The sequence below is a fragment of the Sceloporus occidentalis genome, unplaced genomic scaffold, assembly GCF_023333645.1.
Source record: "Sceloporus occidentalis isolate IW3139 unplaced genomic scaffold, rSceOcc1.0.p SCAF_5, whole genome shotgun sequence".
Taxonomy (NCBI): Eukaryota; Metazoa; Chordata; class Lepidosauria; order Squamata; family Phrynosomatidae; genus Sceloporus; species Sceloporus occidentalis.
The window spans coordinates 58,980,480-59,002,742 of NW_028316985.1; the positions used below are offsets into that span (position 1 = coordinate 58,980,480).

Sequence of the window (22,263 nt, forward strand, 5' to 3'; positions counted from 1 at the left end):
AAAATCATTCTAATTTTTGTTGACAAAACAAACATTCAACTGCCAGAAAGTACATATCAAATATAGGAGCTAGGTAGTGAATTTATAAAAGTGTATCTGAAAAGAAAGATGAAATATTCCATACCTTATTATTTCCATAGGCCATGTCCATGGCTTCCAGAGATAATGAACAAAGAGCATTTATTAAATGATGCAATGAAACATCATCGAGATATCTGTGAGACAGGGGGAGAACATAATTATCATAACTTTTGTCAAGATTTATTAGGAGCAAACATTTGGATGATAGAGTAATTTTTCTTACTGTGAGCTTTCAAATAGCCTGGAAAGTATGTTGGAAATAACTGGTAAATCAGTCATAACAGCTGTAGTCAAAACCTATGGAGACATTTAAGTCATACTCTGTAAATAAATGCCTTACAATGGCTTATATAATGTGTTCATTCCATAATAACAATAAATAAATTCTTACTGTGCTAGGTCCTTCTACTGCTCTTCCAGGCTTTAAAGCACCTCCCACACCTGGTTTTAGACCCAGAATCCATACAAGGTGCTGAAATGCAAAAATACATTTAAAAAACTTAAACCAGTGTGCATGTGTGTGTATGTATATGTATGCAGACTGTTAAAAAGGTAATTATATCATATCTTTTTTTTAAAAAAAAACTTATTTAGATGTTTACTTCTACAGAAAATAATGTAAGTAGATCATATTTCAAATGATGAAGCATGCAGCTACATCCATGGTGCTGTCATTTTGGAATATTCAATGTTTAAAGAAGCTGTAAGAATTTAATAAGTACACTTGATTGGACTTATTGTCTTTTTTGGGGAGGGGAATATTTTTTATTAAATCTAAACACAACCACAGATAAATTTAATACATATATCTAAAACAAATATAAACAAACAACAAAAACTAACAAAACTTAACTAAATTACTGAACATACATACCAAACATACCTTACTGACCCCTACCCAATTGATGTATATATACCACTATTACTATACTTCCTTATATATTAAACTACATTTATAACATACAAATTTATGTGGTAAACAAGTCTGATTTATTGGCTGCTTGAACAACTGCAATCATCCATCTCTAGGCTATGTCTTCACACACAACAGCATTGTTGAGACACAACACAGTAAGATCTGTTCGGCCACTCCTGCTACAACTGTGGATGCACCAGCAAGTATTTCTCAAAGGAGAGTCCTTTACAAAGGGAAAAATGTTTGGGGCTTCAACTCTCAAAATTCCTTATCGTTAGCCATGGTGGCAGGGTTGTTTGGGAGCTGAAGTCCAAAATGTCTGGAGGATCAAAGATTGAGAAATACTGCACTAGTACACTGCTCATACTCAATAAGGAATAGTCTCCAATGGTTCTCTGGCTTGTCATGTCTTTTCAGTGTATCTACCTAAAGACACACATTAACCTTTACAAGTATTTTTACATGGTGCTAGCCAATGAAATATAATGCAAGGATATTTTACTACTCACCTGGAGAGTAGCCAAGACAAGCTGCCATGATGTACCAAGAACAGCTCCATGGCAATGAGCCAAGCTAAGTAGAGTCCTCATGCACTGTATATTCTTAGAAGTAAGCTAAGAAAACATTTTTTAAACAATGAGTATTGTAGAAAATTTGAAAAGTAACATTTAAAGAAATGTTGACCTTCAACATTGTTAATAGAGAAATATGGTAGTATTACAAAATCCTACAGTTCATTACTTAATTTCTCCTAAATCTAATCCTGCATGTAATGTTTGAATCATTTAATCTGAATGGTTTAGTGGTTTACATAACAGTGGTTTATATAATAATTAGGCACAGAAAGGGCTCATACCTATCATATGATGTGCTTCACTGAACAAAATCATTATGGTGGCTGGTCTATTCATATTATCACCATTAAATACTTTAATAAACAATGGTACACAAAAGAAACACTTCAACATATACACACATGCTGGATTAGAAAGTTAGTTTAAGTATGTTTAAAAACCCAGGCACACATGCCATTTTGTCCCTCCCCATTTGCCATTTGCAAATGATTGAGACCACCAACTCCAAGTCCATGAATCAGGAGGGACAACTGTATATTCCAGCTAGTGAACGAGAACTTCCGTAATCTTAACCTAGTATCTTAAACAAACTATTCATCTCCCACAAAAGAAGATTTGTTTCACCATATCCACCAATTAATAGTGAAACAAATATTTGTTTAACTATACCCACCAATTAACATTAGCGTTAGCTTCTAAGATTTTGGGATAGAAGGTAGAAACCTGTTCCTAACTTGGTTTGATGAAAAATAATGCTAATATTAAATGGCATTTCTAACTTTCAAAAGCAACATGGCACACTTTACTATTTGTTGCAGGATAATTGGTCCTCAAGATTACAGCAACAAATAGAATAGCATGGAATCATACAAGAGATGACACAAAGCAACACATAAAAAGAGATTACTGATACAACATAGAAATAGTAAGTATCAGTCTAATAAGCAAGATATCAATGCAGAATAGCTTTCCATTTCATCAGCAAAAGCACTGTTAGGAGGAAAATTCACAATTTAAATCAGAATCAAGGGGAAGCTGGAATAGTGATTGAGCCCACCATGAGTAAGAACTCTACAGGTTAGGACAAACAATTCCATTGCCAAGATAAAGCTTTACCCAAAGCAGAGAAAACAAAATGTATACAGGCAGTTACTTCTAAGAATATTTGAAAGCAGAACAAACAAACAAGCAAAAAAAGTAGCAGAACTAGTCTTATGTGAAAGAGGGGGGAAAGTGTAGTCCATCCAAAGAGCTTACAAAGGAAACCTGCTACGAGGCACCTGAGTCTTGGTTTGAGAAGAAAGTATGGATTTGATTGGAGGCTTTCCTTTTTGTCCCCAGGTAGAGATGAGTCATAACAATAATCTATTATAATAGACTGGCACTCTGGTTGCCAATTGCTAATTCAAAATGGCTGGTGGCAAGATACCTGAAGATCTGAGTGTGTAGATGGGCTATCCCTTCTTTGCATGCAGGAAACAGATTAATAATCTTATGTTTGTTGATTCAAAAATTAAGTTGAGTTCAATGGGATAAATACACTTGGGACTGCAATCTTAATATGCATTTACCACAACGATATGAAAGCTACTGAATGATATTTATAAGAAAAAGGATTCAAAGATATTCCATCATTGTTCATAAAAGTTGTTATTAACCCTTGCAATTATTTTAGCTGCTGTTTTTACACTGGATGCTTTTTAAAATCTGGATAAAGTATAAATATTTAAAATATATTTTAAACAAGTGGCATAAACAACATTCTTAAATGTGGATAAACAAAGCTGAACATAGTGGCCTAAATTCAATCACTAGTTTCTGCTACACAAGAATAATTGAATCAGTGGAATAATTGAACTCCTTCCTGTATTATTATGTATTATTTATATATATTATGCTATTATTTCTTAGAATGTATGCCATGGGCAGGTTTATTTTTATGTATTTTATTGCTTTTATGTACAGTGCTGTGTAAATCTACAGCACTATATAAATAAAGCATAATAATAATAACTTACCATCCAGCAATTGGTTCGCTTCCTAGCTGAAGTAGCAAGTAGGTTTAGGGTAATAACTATCAACTGAAGTCAATGAGACTTTTTGCTCACGCATATGGATGGTCTGATATTTAAGGGCCTTTATATTAAAAAATCCTCACATCAAACTCCTAGTTCTTTCCTCTACCTATTGGGCTGGAGGGGTACTCCCAAAATTGATATCCTCAATGTGTTTTAGGCTACAATACCCATCAACCTGGCCAACTGGCCACAATGGCTGGGGCTGGTGAAAGCTGTAGTCTAACATCTGAGAAAATCAAGTTGGGGAAGACTTTAAAATTTAAAATATTTAAATATTTGTAGCAAACTCCCTTGTCACAGTAACTATTTTAGAAATATGCATAAAAATGGGTGAGGGAGGAGGTGCATATTTTAATTCTATATGATATTCATTTGTCGCTCAGTACATTATTCCAGTCTTTTGTGCATACACAGAGCTACACTCACAACAGGCAAATATATGAAAACCTCCAATTTGTAGACCTCATTTTGTTTTCAAGGACATCAACATTTTTCATGTGTCACTTCAGCCATAGCACTATAATATCTATGGAAATTCATTTTCCATGTTTAAGAGCAGTCATTATTAAAACTATTGTCACTCAAAGGTCAAGCAAAAGGAGAAAGCAGTTTATGAACAGAATTTGTGTAACTCCAAATTTTGTTACTACTACTGCACGTTTAAAAATAAAAATCTTTATTTATATTTCCCGCCTCTCCCCATGGATTGAGGCAGGAGGACAACAGCTAAAATCAACATTACAGTACGTAGATTCACAAACTCACAAATTCGTGCACTATATTAATTGACAGTCAATTATAAAACAGTATAAAATTTATCATTATAGTCTATGTGCACATCATCCCTAGGAGGTAAGCATTTTCAGGGTTCAATTCATAATAGATCAGGCAGGTATGCCCGCCGGAAGAGATCCGTCTTGAGTGCTTTCTTAAAAGCACTTCTCTCCCTTCATCTGTCTAAACAGAGATCTTCAAAGCAGCTAATGACTGAATGTGATTCCATCATTTTTGCACAGATGTACTATATAAAATATTAACAACCAGCAAAACATGAAATGAAATAGCTTTCTAGTCTGCCAAAATATTAGTGGGATAATGTTAGGCATGGCTGAATTATGGGAGGAAAAAATATAAGCAAACATTTATAGGAAAAGTAAATAGCAAAATAGGAAAAGCTTGTTTATAAACAGTATTTTACCATTACTGTTCCCTGTGGTTGAAGAGCAAGTGGCTGTCCTACTGCTACAACTTGTTGATGAGACTCACTTGATGGACTGATCATCTGTACATTCTGCCCTTGGATGGAATATGCTTAAAAACAAAAGAATTTTTCAATTTTAAATAGAATAAAGATTATACTAAAAAGTGCATGAACACTACAAATATGCATATTTAAGTATACCTACTTATTGGCACTTTATATTTATTTCTAAAGGGCTAAATAAATAATGAGCCACTGACATAAAAACCACCACTATATATTTCTCATTAAAATTTGAAAAAACACAGCAGTACAATCCCTAATAAACCAATAACAGATAGGCAAAGATCTCTAACATCCTAAAAAATGTCAATTTCATGTAGTTTTAAATAACAATATTCCAGTTTTGCTCCTGCATTTTATTTACCTCTCTGAAGGAAATATGTGTGAAAAACACAAGTTATATTAAAAAAAAAAAAGAAAAATTGTGATTGTACTAGGAGGTAAACTACTCCAAAACAGATTTCTAGTGCTGAGTGCATTCAGTTCCCACTGGGAGCCTTTTACTGACATGAATGCTATGTTGCATTTAAACTGGAATGTTCATTTTAACATCTTCTATAATAGAAATACCAATAGGTGACAGGTCTACAGAGCACTCAACTTACTACTTACTTGACCTCTGAATGCTCAGTAGCCAAACAGTTAGAGGAACAATTGGCACTGAGTCACCTAAGATTCAGTAGTAATAAGAATACAGATGAAAGACTTTACAAAATTGTGTGGGCTGTTAATAATGTTCTGCATATGAAGGATCAGTGTACCAAGCAGCTCTGCTCAAGCATACTAGATTTATTTTACATTGGGGTAATTCACTGCTTTATATAACATTCTAACACAAACTTCTCTATCAAATATGTATCCAGTAAAATTAAGTGTCACAGCTGTTGATTAACAATATGTTTGAGCTTAAAAGAGGGGAAATGAAACAAAATAGTATCCTTACATTTACTGGAAAGAGCAGCAGTAGTAGTATTCAGCACTGTTAGGGCATAATGAGGAGGCAAGGAGCCTTTGCAAATGGCAGTAATAAAAGCATCTCTTGATGTTACAAGACCTAATTTTCCACACAGAGCAGCCATGGTCAGCTCTGCTTTTAAAATATTTTCTGTAGCCGCTTCATCGGTGCTGAGGTAGTACAAAGAAACAGTTAGTCCATACATACTAGGAGCTGCTGACAACAAACAAAAAGTATACATACATCAAAATTGTATGAACAATTCTACAAAAATGCTGAAAAGGGAATAATTGCCCAGTTGATCTGTTGGGCAAACTCTCTTGTCACTAAGTTCATAGTAGGGGAATACGTCCATTATTTTCCAAATTGTTTCTACCATCACATAAGCAGGTTTAAGAGAGCAAGTGCATAACATTGAAATAACAAATCCTCCTGACATGGCTGTGACTATTTTATTTTTATAATGGAAAAAAAAAGATAAATTCATACAGTGGACCCTTGTTATACGCTGGGGTTTGGTTCCAAGATCCCCCGTGTATAACAAAATCCGTGTATGCTCAAGTCCCATTAAATATAATGACATAGCAAAATGGTGTCCCTTATAAAAAATGGAAAATCAAGGTAAATTTATACTTTTTTGGAACATTTTCAAACCGTGTATGCTTGAATCCGTGTATAAAAAATCCGTGTATAAGAAGGGCCGACTGTATTTGTAGCATTTTAATGCATAGTAACTATTTTAAAAATATACATAAAATGGGTGAGGTGGAGGAGGTGGATATTAGACTTTATAGCATCTGGTTAAATGACTCCAGAGTGATGGCCAACCTTTTATATGTATTTTTTTCTAGTAAAAAAGCACATGTTCTCACTAATTAACTCTTTCCTAGCTTTTGGAAAATATGCACAAGAATGCAGTTGTTTTATAGAGTCCAGTCACAAATGAGAACACAAGTTCTTAAGAATGAAACAATTATAAACAGACTAAATACCTTGCATCCAGAAGTAAAGACAGTGCAGCAAGAAGACCACACCAACATGCATTCACCATTTCTTCCCAAACAGCTCTGCTAACTTGGGAAAAAGTTTATGGTATTATTAAAATATTTAGCAATTATATAAAATAAAGAATTTCCAAACAATAAAAGTTCACATTCCAGAACATAGCTCTTTACGTATTCAGTTTGCAGCCAATTGGTGTTTAACCACTGAATTCAATACATAATTTAAACTCATATTAAATATTTAAATTATGTTCTCTTTAGGCACAGGTACACTAATATAGAGCATATTGAAAGAAGGGGATATTCCCAGTTAAGATACACAAGACAGGCTGAATTACCTGGACTCTCACTTCATCAGTTAGTTTTAGTAATATAATGGCAATGGAAGTGGGCAAATTTTATACACTAGGATACAGTTTTTCTACCAGAGCATGCTTCCAATACAAAAGCCAGAATACAAAAATCTACTTTAGACCTTGAGCATATGCTGTGGATTTTTTCCAATTGAAATAGAGTCCATATATGCTTGTGACACACATCACAAACTACATATGAAAGTACCCATTGTTTCATAAATATATGTATTTGTATGTAGTTCATGAATACGAGAAAGTAAGCCCAAGGCCCACTTGCTGCATGGAACTATTTCTATGGTTCTTTCGTATGAAGCTGTACACTCGGATTCAAAGAGAAAACCATGAGCCTGAGAAGTCATATTAAAAATTCATTTGAGTACTTGCCCTTCTCCCTTCTGATTATATGCATATATGACAGTTTCAATGAAGTATATTTTAAGGTGAAGATTAGAGTAATGTCCTAGTATTTTAAGGGGCTAATGCTTTAAATTTTCTAGACAACTGCAAGACATGATTGATATGGATTACATCATAGAATATTTTTCTAATTCTTGAATACCACTTTCCAAAATCTTTTAAAATGTAAGTTTCAATCACAAAAAAATCTAACTAAAATTTTAGAACATTCATAAACCAGATGACATGGAAACATGTAGTTTTTTAAAGCAAATTAGTCTTCTTCCCTAGCATGAGCACTACATAAATATGGTTTTATATTTATAAAGTTGGGGGTCGTTTTAAAAGCCGGAAAATACGATATTTTCTATGTATGGATGTGAAAGGTGGACAGTGAAGAAAATGGATAGGAAGAAAATCAAATCATTTGAAAATTGGTGCTGAACAAGAGTTCTATAGATACCATGCATAGATAGCTAAAAAGACAAATGGGTTCTAGAGCATGTAAGACCTGAACTATTCTTAGAAGCCAAGATGACTAAACTGAGACTGTTGTACTTTGGCCATATCATGAGAAGACATGACTCACTAGAAAAGATATTAATGCTTGAAAAGATGCAGGCTGGCAGGAAAAAGGAAGACTGCATTCCAGATGGATAGACTTGATGAAGGAAGCTTTGGCTATACGTCTGCAAGACCTGAGCAGGGAGACTTGGAAGCCTCTCATTCATAGGGTCGGTATGGATCAAAGTCAACTTAGTGGCAATTAACAACAATAAACACTGCACACATTAATAATAATAATAATAATAATAATAATAATAATAATAATAATAAATTTTATTTATATATCGCCCTGTGGCGAACCAATCCGGGCGGTTTACAACATTAAAATATCTATAGCAACTACTCTTTGGCTATTATCTGTACACAATTATATATATCTTTCCTGCTATTAATCTTGATCCAGTTTCAGTTCCCATCACGTACCTGTTTCTTTATCAGTTTGGTCAGACACTGAACGAAAATCTTGCAAGTCAGAAGACTGTGTTGGTGAAGACTGTGCATCAGATGTTGCTACTTGACTGTCTGTTTCAACCTGTCCCAATTCTTCTTCAATCATGTTAGTGATGCCACGTACAAGATCCAGTAAACAATGGAATGCTACTGACATGGCATAGCCTTCAGGAATTGTAGGTGGCTCAACTTTGTCCAACATTTCTAAACTAAGAAATAAAAACAACAATATAATTAAATAAAAGTGGAATACTTGCTATTCATTGTTTATTTATTTATTTGCTGTACTGGAAATAAGCATAATAAAAATTAATATTCAAAAGAGACCTGACATATTTCAGTACAATCCAAGTTACCATAACTATAAGGTTGTCTAGTGTATTTTCTCCAAGTTAGAATACCAAACTACTGTACTATCATAGCTCAATGTTCCAAACTCCACTGTTCAAACTAGGTGTCACTTTCTGAATCTTTCAGGTCTTTTCCTCATTCCTCATGAAAACATTTGCTAGAATATTTTTTAAAATTTAAAATTTTATTTATTTTACTACTTTTTTGCATTTCCATAAATTGTGTCTAGTTAAAGCACCATGTAGCAAAATTCAGGTTAAAATATAGTTACCTACATCCAATACTGAGTTATGTTCAAACCCAGTTAAATCTGCATGCTTAAGCACATGTAACCCTTCACTGGATTTATGCTAGAATAGTAGAGAAAACAAATCAACTCTATATGTTAAACACCTATTTAAACCATACTTTTTTTTCTTCTCCCAGTGAAAGACTATCAACGAGGGAGAAAGATAAGAAAAGAAACAAAATGCTTCTATTGATGTCCAAAGGTATTATCAGTCACTCAGACTGGAACTGCAACTGTTTCCTGCTTCCTTTCCTAGTTTCCAAACCTAAGGTCACAGCTATCTCTTTATATTTACATGCATATGCTTATGTCAGTAATTTTAAAAATTATGTTTTGAATTTGACTGTAGATAATTTTATTATTATCTTGGTTTTTATCTTCTTTTAAATATAAATGCAGAATAATATGCATCCCACCCCATTTTGCACTGCCTTGAGACAGAATATCTGTGTCATCTGTAAGTAAAAGCAAATGGATCTTGATATGAATATCTACACACCCAATAAGATGTAACCAAGTAATTGGTTTATTATTTTACTTACTAAGTAGCTTTAGCACTGCCTTGTGCTGATATACTGAGGATAGGTATCCAGGTACCTCTATATTCAAAAGCAGGTAATACGGTTACACCTCCACCCATTCCTAGCATTCCTGGATTGGTTTGTGCTGAGGCTGTACCAACAGGTGCACTACCTCCTGTACAGTGAATCAAGGAAATAAAAATAACCACATATTTAATCCTACTGTTTTTAGCAGAAAGAATTGACGACCACATCACTCCTGCCCCTAAACTGGCATAAGGGGAGATAATGTAGATTGCTGTGGATTGTTCCTCTTCTAACCAGCAAAATATTCTTTTTTGGTATCATAAAACAACATGCTTATAATGAGGGATACTCAAATGATTTAGTTCAATCTATTTTGAATCCCTTAATCCTTGTTATAGGTCCAAAACACACTGCAGAAATAATCCAGTTTGAGACCACTTTAACTGGCCTGACTCAATGCTAGGGAATTCCAGGAAACATAGGCCCTTTACAAACAGGCCTTTGCAGCGCCCCCATCACGTGTTAGGGGTTGGCCGAGGACCTAGCGTCCATATCGGCCTTACCCCTAGCACGTGACGGGGGCGTAATAATGGTGATGCCCTATAAACACGGGCGCCACCATTTTGACGCATCGGATGCATAGTGTCCGCACACCGCGCCCAGATGTGACACCGCGAGTGCGCAAGTAGCGCCTCGCGGCATGCCATCCGGGGCGCAAGAAGAAGCACCATTTTGGCACTTCTTCTTCGCTGCGTCCGGGAACTGCGGTTTGGCTGCTGCGGTTCCCAGATGCAGCAACCGGCGGCAGTGGCAGAACGCCACTTTTCGGCAGTCTCTAACCCACCATAGTTTTGTGAGACATTTAGTCTTCTCTGTCTGAGTGCTCTGGTACCACAACAAACTACAATTCCCATGATTCCTTAGCACTGAGCCAGGGCAGTTAAAGTGGTGTCAAATTGGATGATTTCTGCATTGTGTTTTGGACTACAGTGTATCTGTGTTTGGTCTAACATATGCAAAGAGAGTTTGCATTTGAATTTGCATTCTCACACACAATTGGCTTATATAGTCTGCCTCTGGACTCTTTACTCCAAACATGCATCTGAAGAAGTAGGCTCAAGTCTATAAAAGTTCACGCTACCAGCTTCTTTCTTTCAGTTATTCTCAAAGTTGCTAAACTATCCCTTTTTTCAGACTAAGATGGGTTTTCCAGACAAACATGGCTATGTCGTTGGTCTAAAGTGTGCTCAATCGGTCTGAATTGCATAAAACAAAACAAAAACAAATCAACAAAACCACCACAAAGAGCTCAGAAATTTTAAATATTAAAACCCACAATAAATTTGCAATGTAACACATGCTAAAGATTTTGAGAGGTCTATCTAATTGAAATGGGCACTAACACTAAATGTTGGTGTAGTGATTTACAATGTGACAATTTTAATTGCTTCATGTGACAAGTTTTAACAACCCTTCATTCAGATTATAAAACTATAAAGTTTCTTCTAAAGTAGTTCTAAAAAGCTTCATCCTTATCAACATAAATTTCCAAGCACAAATGTCCCAGGGAATTATCCTTGCTAATAAATTTATTGTTCTCATAAAAAGTAACATAGAAATATTAACAAAAATAAAATCATGATTATAAACAGAACAGGTTTCTAAGAAAAAAGGTAAATTACTTAGGACAATGTATGAATCCATAGTTTACCTGTTTGGCTTGCTGCAGTTGATGGATTCCCTATGTTTGGTACAAGAAAGAGTGATTGAATAAATGACCCCAGAGCATTCACAATGTCACGGAATACCTTGGTAGAATGCTGCTTCATATCATAAGACTGGCAGAATGACCTATCAAATTTTAGAAGTAAAAATGTTTATTTACAAAACACTCAAGCGAATCAACAAACATAGTTTGTACCTGTTAAGAAATAGTGTTCCTATATTTAATGCAAATTTTTTCCTAATCACAGACTTCATGTTCAATACTACCACGTATAAGTGCAAACACTAAAACAAAGTGAAACATATCTAACAGAAATCCTATAAATTGTAATTTTTAAAATAAAAGACTTGACTTCAGTACCTTAAAAGCTGAGGTTGTACGCAAAGCCTGTGTATAGATTCTACTGCAACAGCTCTTAGCCACTGAGGTTTGTCTGCATCCAGAAACTTCACAAGCAATGATAAAAAGATCTCACACTCAGTTACCTGAAGAAATATAATTCAACAATCAAAGAAAATAACAACCAATTCCAAAAGTTTACATCCATTAAAACAAACGTTCTTGTATGCCTTCAAGTCGTTTCTCACTTATGCTGACTGGGTTTTCTTAACAAGATATGTTCAGAGTGGGTTTGCTTAGAATTTACCTAATTATAACATGGTTGCCATTCTACAAAAAACATTGAGCCTGCAATACTGTATCCCGTCTCCATTGAACTCTGTGAATCTAACTATTGAACACACACATGCAAAAGGATCTTGTAGGACCTCTGAGACTGATAGAATGAAGTTGGCAGCATAAGCTTTTGAATATTAAATCTAGTTCAATAGATACAATTAAGCAGACAGGTAAAGAATTGTACAATGGGCCCTGGCCATACATGGGGATCCATTCCAAACTCACCCATCTCTGGTGTATGGGGAAAAATGCGTATGCTCAAACCCCATTAGTTTCAATGGGGAGCATTCCCACGTTTGGTGCAGCATGCACCATTCATTTCCTGGCAACTTAACCTTCTGCGTAAGGTTAAAGCGGGCACGCTGTACTGTTATTCACTACTATTGCTATTCACTACTGTTTGAAATATACATCTACTTATTATTACAATAAAAAAGAATAATAACATTCTACCATATATACTCGACTATAAGTCAAGAAATTTATACTCCAAAATTGACCCTAAAATCCTGTGTCAACTTATATACAGGTCAATAACTAGTACTGCTTAGAAAGGTCCTAAAACAAGCAAGCCTGATGCACCACTCTTGGTGCTTCAAGACACGTGTTTTTCTGTCTCTCTCTCTCTCTCTCTCTGTGTGTGTGTGTGTGTGAAAGAAATTCCCAGTCCATTTTGCAAGCCTCCTCTTCCCATGGAAAAAACAACTCATTTAACACCACTTGCTTCCCTCTCCAGTCTGATTTGCAAGCCTCCTCTTCCTTTGGAAAAAACAACTCATTTAACACCACTGCTTCCCTCCCCAGTCCGATGCAAGCCTCCTCTTTCCATAGAAAAACCAACTCATTTAACACCACTTCCTTCCCTCTCCAGTCTGATTTGCAAGTTTCCTCTTCCCATGGAAGACTCTCCCCATTTAATACCACTTGCTTCCCTCCCCATTCTGATTTGCAAGCCTCCTCCTCCCATGGAAAAAATCCATCTCATTTAACACCACTTCTCTTCTCAATCCGACATTAAAACCTCTCATCCAGCACCTGGGAATTAGTATTAGTGGTTGGGAGAGGTCCACATAAGAAGGAGAGATGGAAGTGGTATTTCTCCCTTTCCATCCTTTATTATAGCCTCCTAAGTTTTACCCTCAACTTATCCATGGGTCATATAAAAATTCATGATTTTGACGGTGAAACCTTCCCTTGATCTATACAATGCACCCGCGTTATACGCAAGGGGTGGCACGTCCCATTCAAATGAATGGGGCTCGAGCATAGGCGGGATTCACCTTACGTGGGGGGGGGGGGGCGGAACAGATCCCCCGCATAAGGCAAGGGTCCACTGCACATGAAGTCAACTTGTACACAAGTATATACGGTAGTTTGTCCTGTAGCAGTAGTAGCAACAGTAGCAGTAGTACCACTAGTAGTAGTTATATTTGTAATAATAATAAAATGTTCCCAGGTGCATGGTGTAATATGTAGGATAGTATAAGAGGATCTCATAATCTGAAAGTAGACATAAGAGAAACAAAAGATGGAGGGGAGCAGGAAGAATACAGAATTGGTATCTGGTTGTTTCAGTTACATGTGTTTATTCTGTCAAAAGCTTTACCAAAAAAGCTTTGGAGGAGCACTGAAGGAAGTAAAAAGATGAGCATAAATACATATCTTTATAATAGGTTCTTGATATTTCACGATCTAGAAGCCCCATCTTTTGAGATATATTGATTTGGATCAAATTACTTTTCAACAGACATGCAAAGAATGAGGTGTTGATACCTACCAAAAATGATAATTCTAGGAAAACTGAAGAAACCTTTGGGTATTCTCATGCACTCACTGATCAAGGCAGGAAAGCAGAATTGCAAAACTATCTGTTGCCTCTCCTCTCTCTCCTTTAGTTTTTCCTGCCCTGCCAGCTGGAATTTCTCTCTCTCTCTCTCTCTCTCTCATTCTCTCTCTCTCTCTCTCTCACACACACACACACACACACAGAGAGAGAGAGAGAGAGAGAGAGAGAGACATACAAATATAAATTATTCTGCTACCAGGTAGATATAGGGTGATATAGGGTGTTAGTTATTAGAATATTGTACCTACAGGAGATTTGTTGAGGGCTTCTCCAGCTCTCCTGAGCATGTATGTCACCTGACTTTCAATATATAAAATAAACACAGTGCACATGTTGCACTTTGATGTACAAGGTATTAAATACATCAAATGCATAACAGTGATATTAAGATTTCAGTCTTACCAGTAAACTATAAAACTGTTTGATCAATACAGAAACAACTCTCAAAAGGCGCATGCAGATAGGAAAATAAGGTTTTTCTACTGGTGCTGGTGAAGATGAAGTACTGGAACCTTGTCTGAATTTGATATTTGGTGAGAAGAGTTTTATCACAAGTGGACAAACCCTTTCTTTAAGGAGGAAACTGAACTCTTGATGCTGGAAAAGAAAAAAAAGCAACAAAGAATACTATGTAATAGGAATACACTCAAGTGCTCTGATTTGAATCCAGGCTTAATCATAGTTATACCATAAATTACTTATAACCTATGTTACTTATGACTGAAACTACAAATAAGTTCAGTGGATCTACTCTATGACTATCCAATCCAATGTTAATGCATCCAATCTTGTGCTATTTTATAAACAGAACACTATTTCTAAAATTGTCATATCAGAAAGTCCCTTCTTTTTCTGCAATTAAAAATAAGCAAAAGTGTTCACCTGTAAAAATACTTGGGGGAAATCATTGAGGACAGACTCAAGTAGTTCCAGGCCAAATGTCCGGGTCATTTCTGTCATGCCTACAAGCCAGTATGGAGCATCAGCATTAACCAGCTGACAAAGATCCTAAAAAAATAAAAATAAATTCAAAACAAATTTTTGAAATCTTATTCAGTAGAATCAGCCAGGAAAATCATTTTTATGCCTTTTATATATTTCCAACATAAAAATGTTCCTGAATTTTCACATTAAAATGTTCCTACATTTTTACATTAAAATCTATAACCATAAAGCAGAAACAGGCCCAAGTCTTCAGGGCTAGTATAATTCATAGTCTTCCAGTTCAGGTGAAATGTCAAGCTATGATTTGCATCAAATAAGAGAAGGATGAAAATGCTTCATGAATAGAGAAGAGAAGAAATATGCCCAATGATTCACCAGAACCAGTCCCTTGTTAACAATTTTATTCAAATTAATGTGTTTGTACATTAATATTAAACTACCAATTCGCTTGTACTGTTTACAGCTGATATGGCTGAGCAGTTGTTTTCTGAGATCCTTTCAAGCAGGTATAGCAAGTTTGGGATTACTCCTTGTCTTACTCCGGAGTAAGATATTTTTTCTTAATGTTACTCCTACTTCTATAAAAATCTCTTACTCTTTTACTCCTACTCCCCAGCCCTGGGGGAAAGCCCTGGTTGCTTTGCAAGGCTGGGGTGTGTGGGTGTGTCTTTGCCTCCCAGTCTCTTCCACAGTGCAATATAATAAAATTGGTTTTTGGTCTTCACATGTACAATACAATAACAGGAATAAGGAGTAACAAATATACTCCTACTTCTGTAAAAACCTCTTACTCCTTATTCCTACTCCCCAGCCCTACTTTCAGGTATATGAAAGATATTCAGAATGTCCGGTTAGTTTTTAAAGCTAAACATAACCAGGTTCTTTAGTGTTGCAAACTGTCTACTAGCTGTTCTAACATCCCTGTATAAGTCTTTCTAATTTGTTAACAAACTTACTAAAATATGGTACTTTAGCCAGAACATGAAGGAGATTACCATACTACACTCGTATAGTGACAATATGCCACTTTTACTGCTCTGGCTGCCTCCTGTGGCATTCTGGGATTTGCAATTTAGGGAGAGGCATTTACAATTCTCAGTCAGAGAGTTCTTAGGACTCAATGAACTACAAACCCCAGAATGCTACAGAAGGGAGCCAGAGCAGTAAAAGTAGAACAGCAGCACTATGAAAATGTAGTGCAGGAATCTCCAGTGTCTAAAGCTGAGATATCTATAGCTGAGATATAGAGCATGGTTCCCAACCTTGCTTCGAGGAGTCCTTAGGGCTCCGTGTGCACTGCCCAGGTGCTCTGCAGCCACTCCAGGAAAATGAAAGAAATAAAAATTGAATGAAATTAAAGAATAAGAATATGTTCTTATTCGTACTCCTAAACATTATTGACTTGTAAGACACAGGGTAGGCCTCTTAGGGGTTCCACCATAAAAATAAGGGCTCTGCGAGTCAAAAAAATTGGGAACCCCTGATGTAGAGTAAGTCCTGAATGCTGCACTTCCCATCCATGATATTAAGAAAGTCCTGCATACTGCATCCTAACATGTTTTCAAAACGTTGTGTAGACCAATCTCCTTCACCAGATGCAAACACTGGAGTGGTGACTGCCTGTTCTCACAAACTGGTCTATGTATAAGTTATACAGCATATTAAAAAAAAAGCCTAATAATAAAAATTCAAATGTCAATCATTACCTGAAAAAGCATGTATGCATCTTTAGCACATGGCTTCAAAGTACTGACAGATCTTCTATTGCTATTTCCTTGAACTCCTATTGGTTGTTCAACAACATCTGCATACAATCCAGAATATAACATATCAGAAATTGAACAGCTATACATTCTTTCATTTACTTTAACTAATGCATTGTAATTAAATGACCTGACATAAGATCTTTAAGACCTCACTTTTGCTAACTAGGGAGGTCTAGCGGATGAACTTCCACCAGGACTGTGGAGACCTACGATGAAATCCCACTTAGCTGTGAAACTCACTGGATGGTCTTGTTTTTCTTAGATCTGTTGAGGATAAACTAGGATAACCCTTAAAAGGGGGGGGGGGGGAGCGAGGTGAAGAAGCAAATGTGGCAGCATCTTTAAAACTAACTGGTTTTTATTTTCACATGAGATTTCATGGATATAAACTCACTCATTCTGATGCAGTATCAAGTGATATTAAGACCTCAGGAAGGTATTAATGTCCCTAGTGGTCATCTACAATTTCTGCTGAAACCATTCAAATGCATCAACAAGCTAAAACCAATTCTGTAGAATAACATAGCCCTCTCATAAGCTCTGAGATGCAGGCCTTTATTGGTCTACAGACAGCCTCCAAATCTTAAACAACTACTCACTAACAAAAGGATCCATAACAAGGGTGATAATACAAGAGTAAGCTCCTGCAACAAATCCAGATGCCAACTCTGTCCTCAAATCTGCTCTGGGAGCAATATTACAGAAGAGCAATATTTACTTGATCTTCCTCCAATGTGACATATGCCATCCTATGCCAACAATTCCCCTCTACATGCTACATTAGACAAACAGGACACTATGCAAGAGGGTTAATTATGTGGCATTAGAAATGGTAGTTCCCCAAAACCAACTTTAGATCATTTAAAACATTCTGGATATATAGTAAGAGTTTTACAGTAAATAAATTATAAAGGATGACTAGAAAGATAAAACAGCTGAACTGAACTATATTCATAAATTGCAGTCCATATCAGTGACATGAACAAGGACAATGGCTTCATGGCACACTATGTATATTAATAAAAGTTTTCGTAAATCAAAAAGAATCTTCTCAGAGGGAGTTCTGAATCCTGGGAAACTAAATTTTAGTAAGCAGATGATTGATTTCACACATCAACACTACTTGACCACTGTAAAGATCTGAAAGACACTACCTTTGAAAATTTACAAGACTTGCAGCCTTCTGAATGCTATTATATTCTATCCCACTCCCACACTGTATAAATATGCTTTATGTCTGAAGCCTTAATACCACTTGGTATGCATTCGAAGAAGTAGATTTATATTCATACTTCCTTCCCCCCCCCCCAATCTTCCTGCTTGCTTTTTATCCTGAAATAAATTAATAGGGGTACATCTTTAAAAACTAGAATAACTGTGTATGGACCTCTCAGCTCTCTGGAAAAAATTGACAGATATTATTTTAGAGATTATAAAAATTAATTTACTGTAAGCAACAAATATAATTTATTATGTTTTCATTATAATATAAGAACATACCTACCTTTATAGCGTTCATCTTCTGCAACCACTCTTTCAAAAACAACAGTAACTACTTGCCGTACTGTAGCTGCTGCAGTATTATTTGTGATATTATCTTTTGTGAAGTGCAGCCGAAAACAGAGCACAATTGCCTTAAAAAAAGTTTAAAAAATTAACAATTCTAACTATACAAGTCAACTCTTCTTAAAAGTTATACATATAACAATAAAAATAATATATAATGTTAATTTCTGTAATTTTTCTACAAGAACTAAGCCATGAACATTGTCAGATTCCAAAACCTCAAATTAATTTGAATTTAATTATAAAGTCATAGAAATCTTCCTCACCCTCAAACCAGATTGAAAAACATTCTAAATGAGGTTTCTTTTGGTAATGCAGTGCGCCTGTGTTTTATGTGGGCACACCACACACAGCTTTCAGCATACACTGAAAGCCACCCTGGAAGAGCCCATCGTGCACCCAGGAAGAACTAATGGGGTGCGTGCCTGTGGCGCACATGCACCACCGTGTGCAAGCCCCATTAGTTCCTATGGGGCTCCAGCATACGCTGATTTCCCCTTACAAGGAGGGATCCGGAACGGATCCCTGTGTAAGGGGAGGGCCCACCGTGGTTTGAAAATTTCAGCTGGTATGGGAAATGACACTGTATTTTCTACCTACAGGGTAGCAAATTTGCCAAAAGTTCCAGATTTTCTCCACTGGCCCTGCATTATCTTCATACATACTTCAAGACTGTTGTTGTTGTTATTATTATTATTATATTAAAATATTAAATGGTTTAGTCCCTGCATATCTAAGAAAGAGCCCTGGTGGAGCAGTGGTTAAATGCCTGTAGTGCAGCCACTCACTGACAAACCATAGGTTTCTGAGTTCAATACTAGCCAGAGGCTCAGATTCGACTCAGGCTTGCATCCTTCTGAGGTCACTAAAATGAGTACCCGCCTTGTAAACTGCTTAGGGAGTGCTTAAGTGCACAGCTAAGCGGTATAGAAATGTACTTGATATTGCTAAGAAACTGCTCCCTCCTTTATGCTCCATTAAAACTTCTTCACAAGTGAATAAAAAATAAGATCATATGACTCACACAATTGTTCAACATATCCATATCATGTATGCCTCTTGATTAGAACTTTATGTGATAAGTTGATACAGAAAAAATACACAGAAAGAATTAATTCTGTTAACTGTTTCACAACTGTGGAACTCAGTTTGCTTGAAAATTTGACCAAAGCTGAACACGCTCTTGAAGCAGTCTAATATTTCATTGATTTCAATATATTTTCAAGTATATTTTCAATAGATGAGGTTAGTTATTACTAGTTATGAGGAAATTTTAATCCATTTGCATTTTAAATGGAAATTTGAGGGGCTGCACACACCGGCCATAAAGGCCAGCCTGGGGACGGAGTCAGGGCGTGGTGTCCACGTGACACACACCTCAACTCCAACCCCATTGTGGCATGAGGCTGTGCGTTGCTCCACACACCATCATGGCACTCCTCTGGTGTTGCATCCACACGATGCAGTGCTAAAGGAGCACATTAAAGCCGTGGCTTTTTGCAGCTCCTTTCTGCACCCTGGAAAGGCCAGATTGGGGCTGCAGCATGTAGTTGCCGCAGCCCCATCTGGTGCAGCTGAAGGAAGCAGTCTGCACAGCCCCTTATTTTCCTGGCTTTAAGAGGCTTTACTTATTCTGACTAGAATTTAATCAAGTTAAACCTGATATAAATTTATTTCTAATTTTTGGTTTAGGAGGATTTACAGGTGTTAATCTGATCTTGTACCAAAAATGAACTAAGGGGTAAAACAGATGGCCCCTTTGCAGTGGCTTCTTGGTGGCTTCGGGGAGTTTAGTTTAGACAATGCATGCCCCTAAGCCAGTAGGAAGCTGGTGTGAAGCTGCCTGCCCGACCACACGGTAGGCAGCTTTGCAGCACTCTGGAGGTGCAGGTCTTAGATGCCGCACACCACAGGAGTGTTTCAAAGCTGTGGTGATGGCAAAAAACTGGCTTTATGCCACTTCTTTTTGGGCTGGCAAACAGCCAGGTTGGGGGCATGGTATGCGGTTGCCATGGCCCCAACATGGCGTCCAAAGGGGGGCATCAAGCCATCCCTTTCGGGCCATCTGTTTTGGCTCTAAGTTTCTGTAATACTCACTGACCCAAGATGTCCACCTACTACAAAGTCGCTCTTCTTTTTCCTAGGGATGTTATTTTGGCAACATTCTAGTTTGTGGTATCAAATGCAGAGGGCCTTTTGCACTGAGCTCAATAATCCAACAGAAAATATAAACAGGGTCTAAAAATGTAAAAAGTCAACACCATACATCTGTAGGTAATCTAATTTATTTTTGATATTCCATTTATTCAAGATTCTAATGGGTTGAAAAAACCCTCAAAAATTGTTTGACTCAAACTATCATAATGGTTAATTATCTAAGGTCCACAACACACTGCAGAAATAATCTAGTTTGAGACTGGTTTAACTGTCTTGCTCAGTGCTAGGGAATTATAGTTTATTTTGGCACAAGAGCTCTCTGACAGAAGTGGTTAAATGTCCCACAAAACTACAGTTCCCAGAATTCCCTAGCATTGAGCCAGGGTAGTTAAAGCAGTCTCAAACTGGATTATTTCTGTAGTGTGTTTTGGACCTTAGCAATCCTTTTACTAATATTGCTTTTTTCAGTAAAGTAAAACATGGAACAATGGTTCACCATCTCTCTGAACAGAATTCCAGAATCAAATAGTATTTGAAGTCCAAAAGCAGTGATAGTATAAACCATCAGAAAAAAAAGAAGCAAGACTAGGTTGCAGAGGTCTATGTGTGTCGAAGAATGGTCTAGAAAACATACTTAAGATTCAATGAAAAACCTGAAAAACCAGGTCACTCCAGTTTGTTAACCAAACATTATTTTTGTTGTTGTTGTTGCAATTTAAATTAGACTGAACTCTTACCTTAGAAAGTGCTTCATCATGGACAACTGTATTGGTTGTTAATAATACAAGAACAGTTTGAAGAAGCTTGAGCTCTTCAAGGCTATTCTCCATCAATTGCCACAGCATATTAATAACATTTCCAGCTGCAACCTTGGAATAAATTATGGGAGATTATTCAAATGCCAAATAGTTTGTGCAGAAAATGGCTAAAGAAGTTTGTGTCAATAATCAGTTCCAGCAGACCTAATATACTATTGGTTGAAAATGTTTTCTGTCCATGGTTTTGTGTCTGTTTTGTTTTCACATTTCTATTCAGGAATGTTAATGCAATGTTAGCATCCATAATAAACAGACAAACAAATAAATCTGGATGAGATATTAACATGAGTATGAAATCTATGTATTCAGTCTCTAGATTCCAATAAAATGAGCATGTGCCATTTGAGATGGAAATACCTTTTCTTAAATATATACTGTTAAAATTGGTTCATTTAAAATATTGAACTGGCAGAGAAGCATGATGGCTTTATTAGTTTATTTATTTTATTTATATCTTACAAGGAGATTCAAACAATGTAAACCACGATTTATAGGCATACCAGAGTTAAAGCCTTTGACCGTGAAGCTCACTTTTCCAAAGGTTTTGTGCTCTCCAGGCCCCCCCCTTCCCACTTTCTCATTCAGCCTCTGTTTAGCTGGAAGATTCTTTTAACAGGACAGTGAGACCTCAGTATACACAGGGGATCGATTCCATACTCCTTGTGGATACCCAAACCCTCAGATGTTCGAGTCCTGTTGTTCCCAATGTTGGCATATGCACGTGGCCACACTACCATTAGGGACAATGGAACTTCATGAAGTAGAAGCTGAGGAACTTGACAGGAGAATGAGGAGCTGAAGTCTTCCTCCTCCCAGGACTCTTCCTCTTCTTGCTCTGGGAGCTGGGCGGTGGCAGCAAACAATTTTGCTGTTCACACATGCTCAGTAAGGAGTTCTGGAGACACTGCTATTTATCTAAGAAAGCACACAT

The 22,263-nt window shown here is 36.5% G+C and overlaps 1 protein-coding gene across 3 annotated transcripts in view; it reads right to left on the reverse strand.

The window, feature by feature from the left end:
* MON2 (MON2 regulator of endosome-to-Golgi trafficking) overlaps window positions 1-22,263 on the reverse strand; it is a 66,309-nt gene that overhangs the window by 23,621 nt on the left and 20,425 nt on the right. For all 3 annotated transcript variants that reach the window (XM_089524219.1, XM_089524218.1, XM_089524220.1), the window contains 16 exons: window positions 21,252-21,383; window positions 18,296-18,425; window positions 16,732-16,829; window positions 14,963-15,088; window positions 14,483-14,677; window positions 11,917-12,041; window positions 11,542-11,681; window positions 9,825-9,978; window positions 8,616-8,851; window positions 6,862-6,943; window positions 5,858-6,039; window positions 4,849-4,961; window positions 1,507-1,611; window positions 473-553; window positions 305-378; window positions 125-215 (listed from right to left, as the gene is read on the reverse strand). In XM_089524219.1, coding sequence (XP_089380345.1) covers window positions 125-215; window positions 305-378; window positions 473-553; window positions 1,507-1,611; window positions 4,849-4,961; window positions 5,858-6,039; window positions 6,862-6,943; window positions 8,616-8,851; window positions 9,825-9,978; window positions 11,542-11,681; window positions 11,917-12,041; window positions 14,483-14,677; window positions 14,963-15,088; window positions 16,732-16,829; window positions 18,296-18,425; window positions 21,252-21,383 — 2,064 coding nt within the window. The remainder of the gene's footprint in view (window positions 1-124; window positions 216-304; window positions 379-472; window positions 554-1,506; window positions 1,612-4,848; window positions 4,962-5,857; window positions 6,040-6,861; window positions 6,944-8,615; window positions 8,852-9,824; window positions 9,979-11,541; window positions 11,682-11,916; window positions 12,042-14,482; window positions 14,678-14,962; window positions 15,089-16,731; window positions 16,830-18,295; window positions 18,426-21,251; window positions 21,384-22,263) is intronic.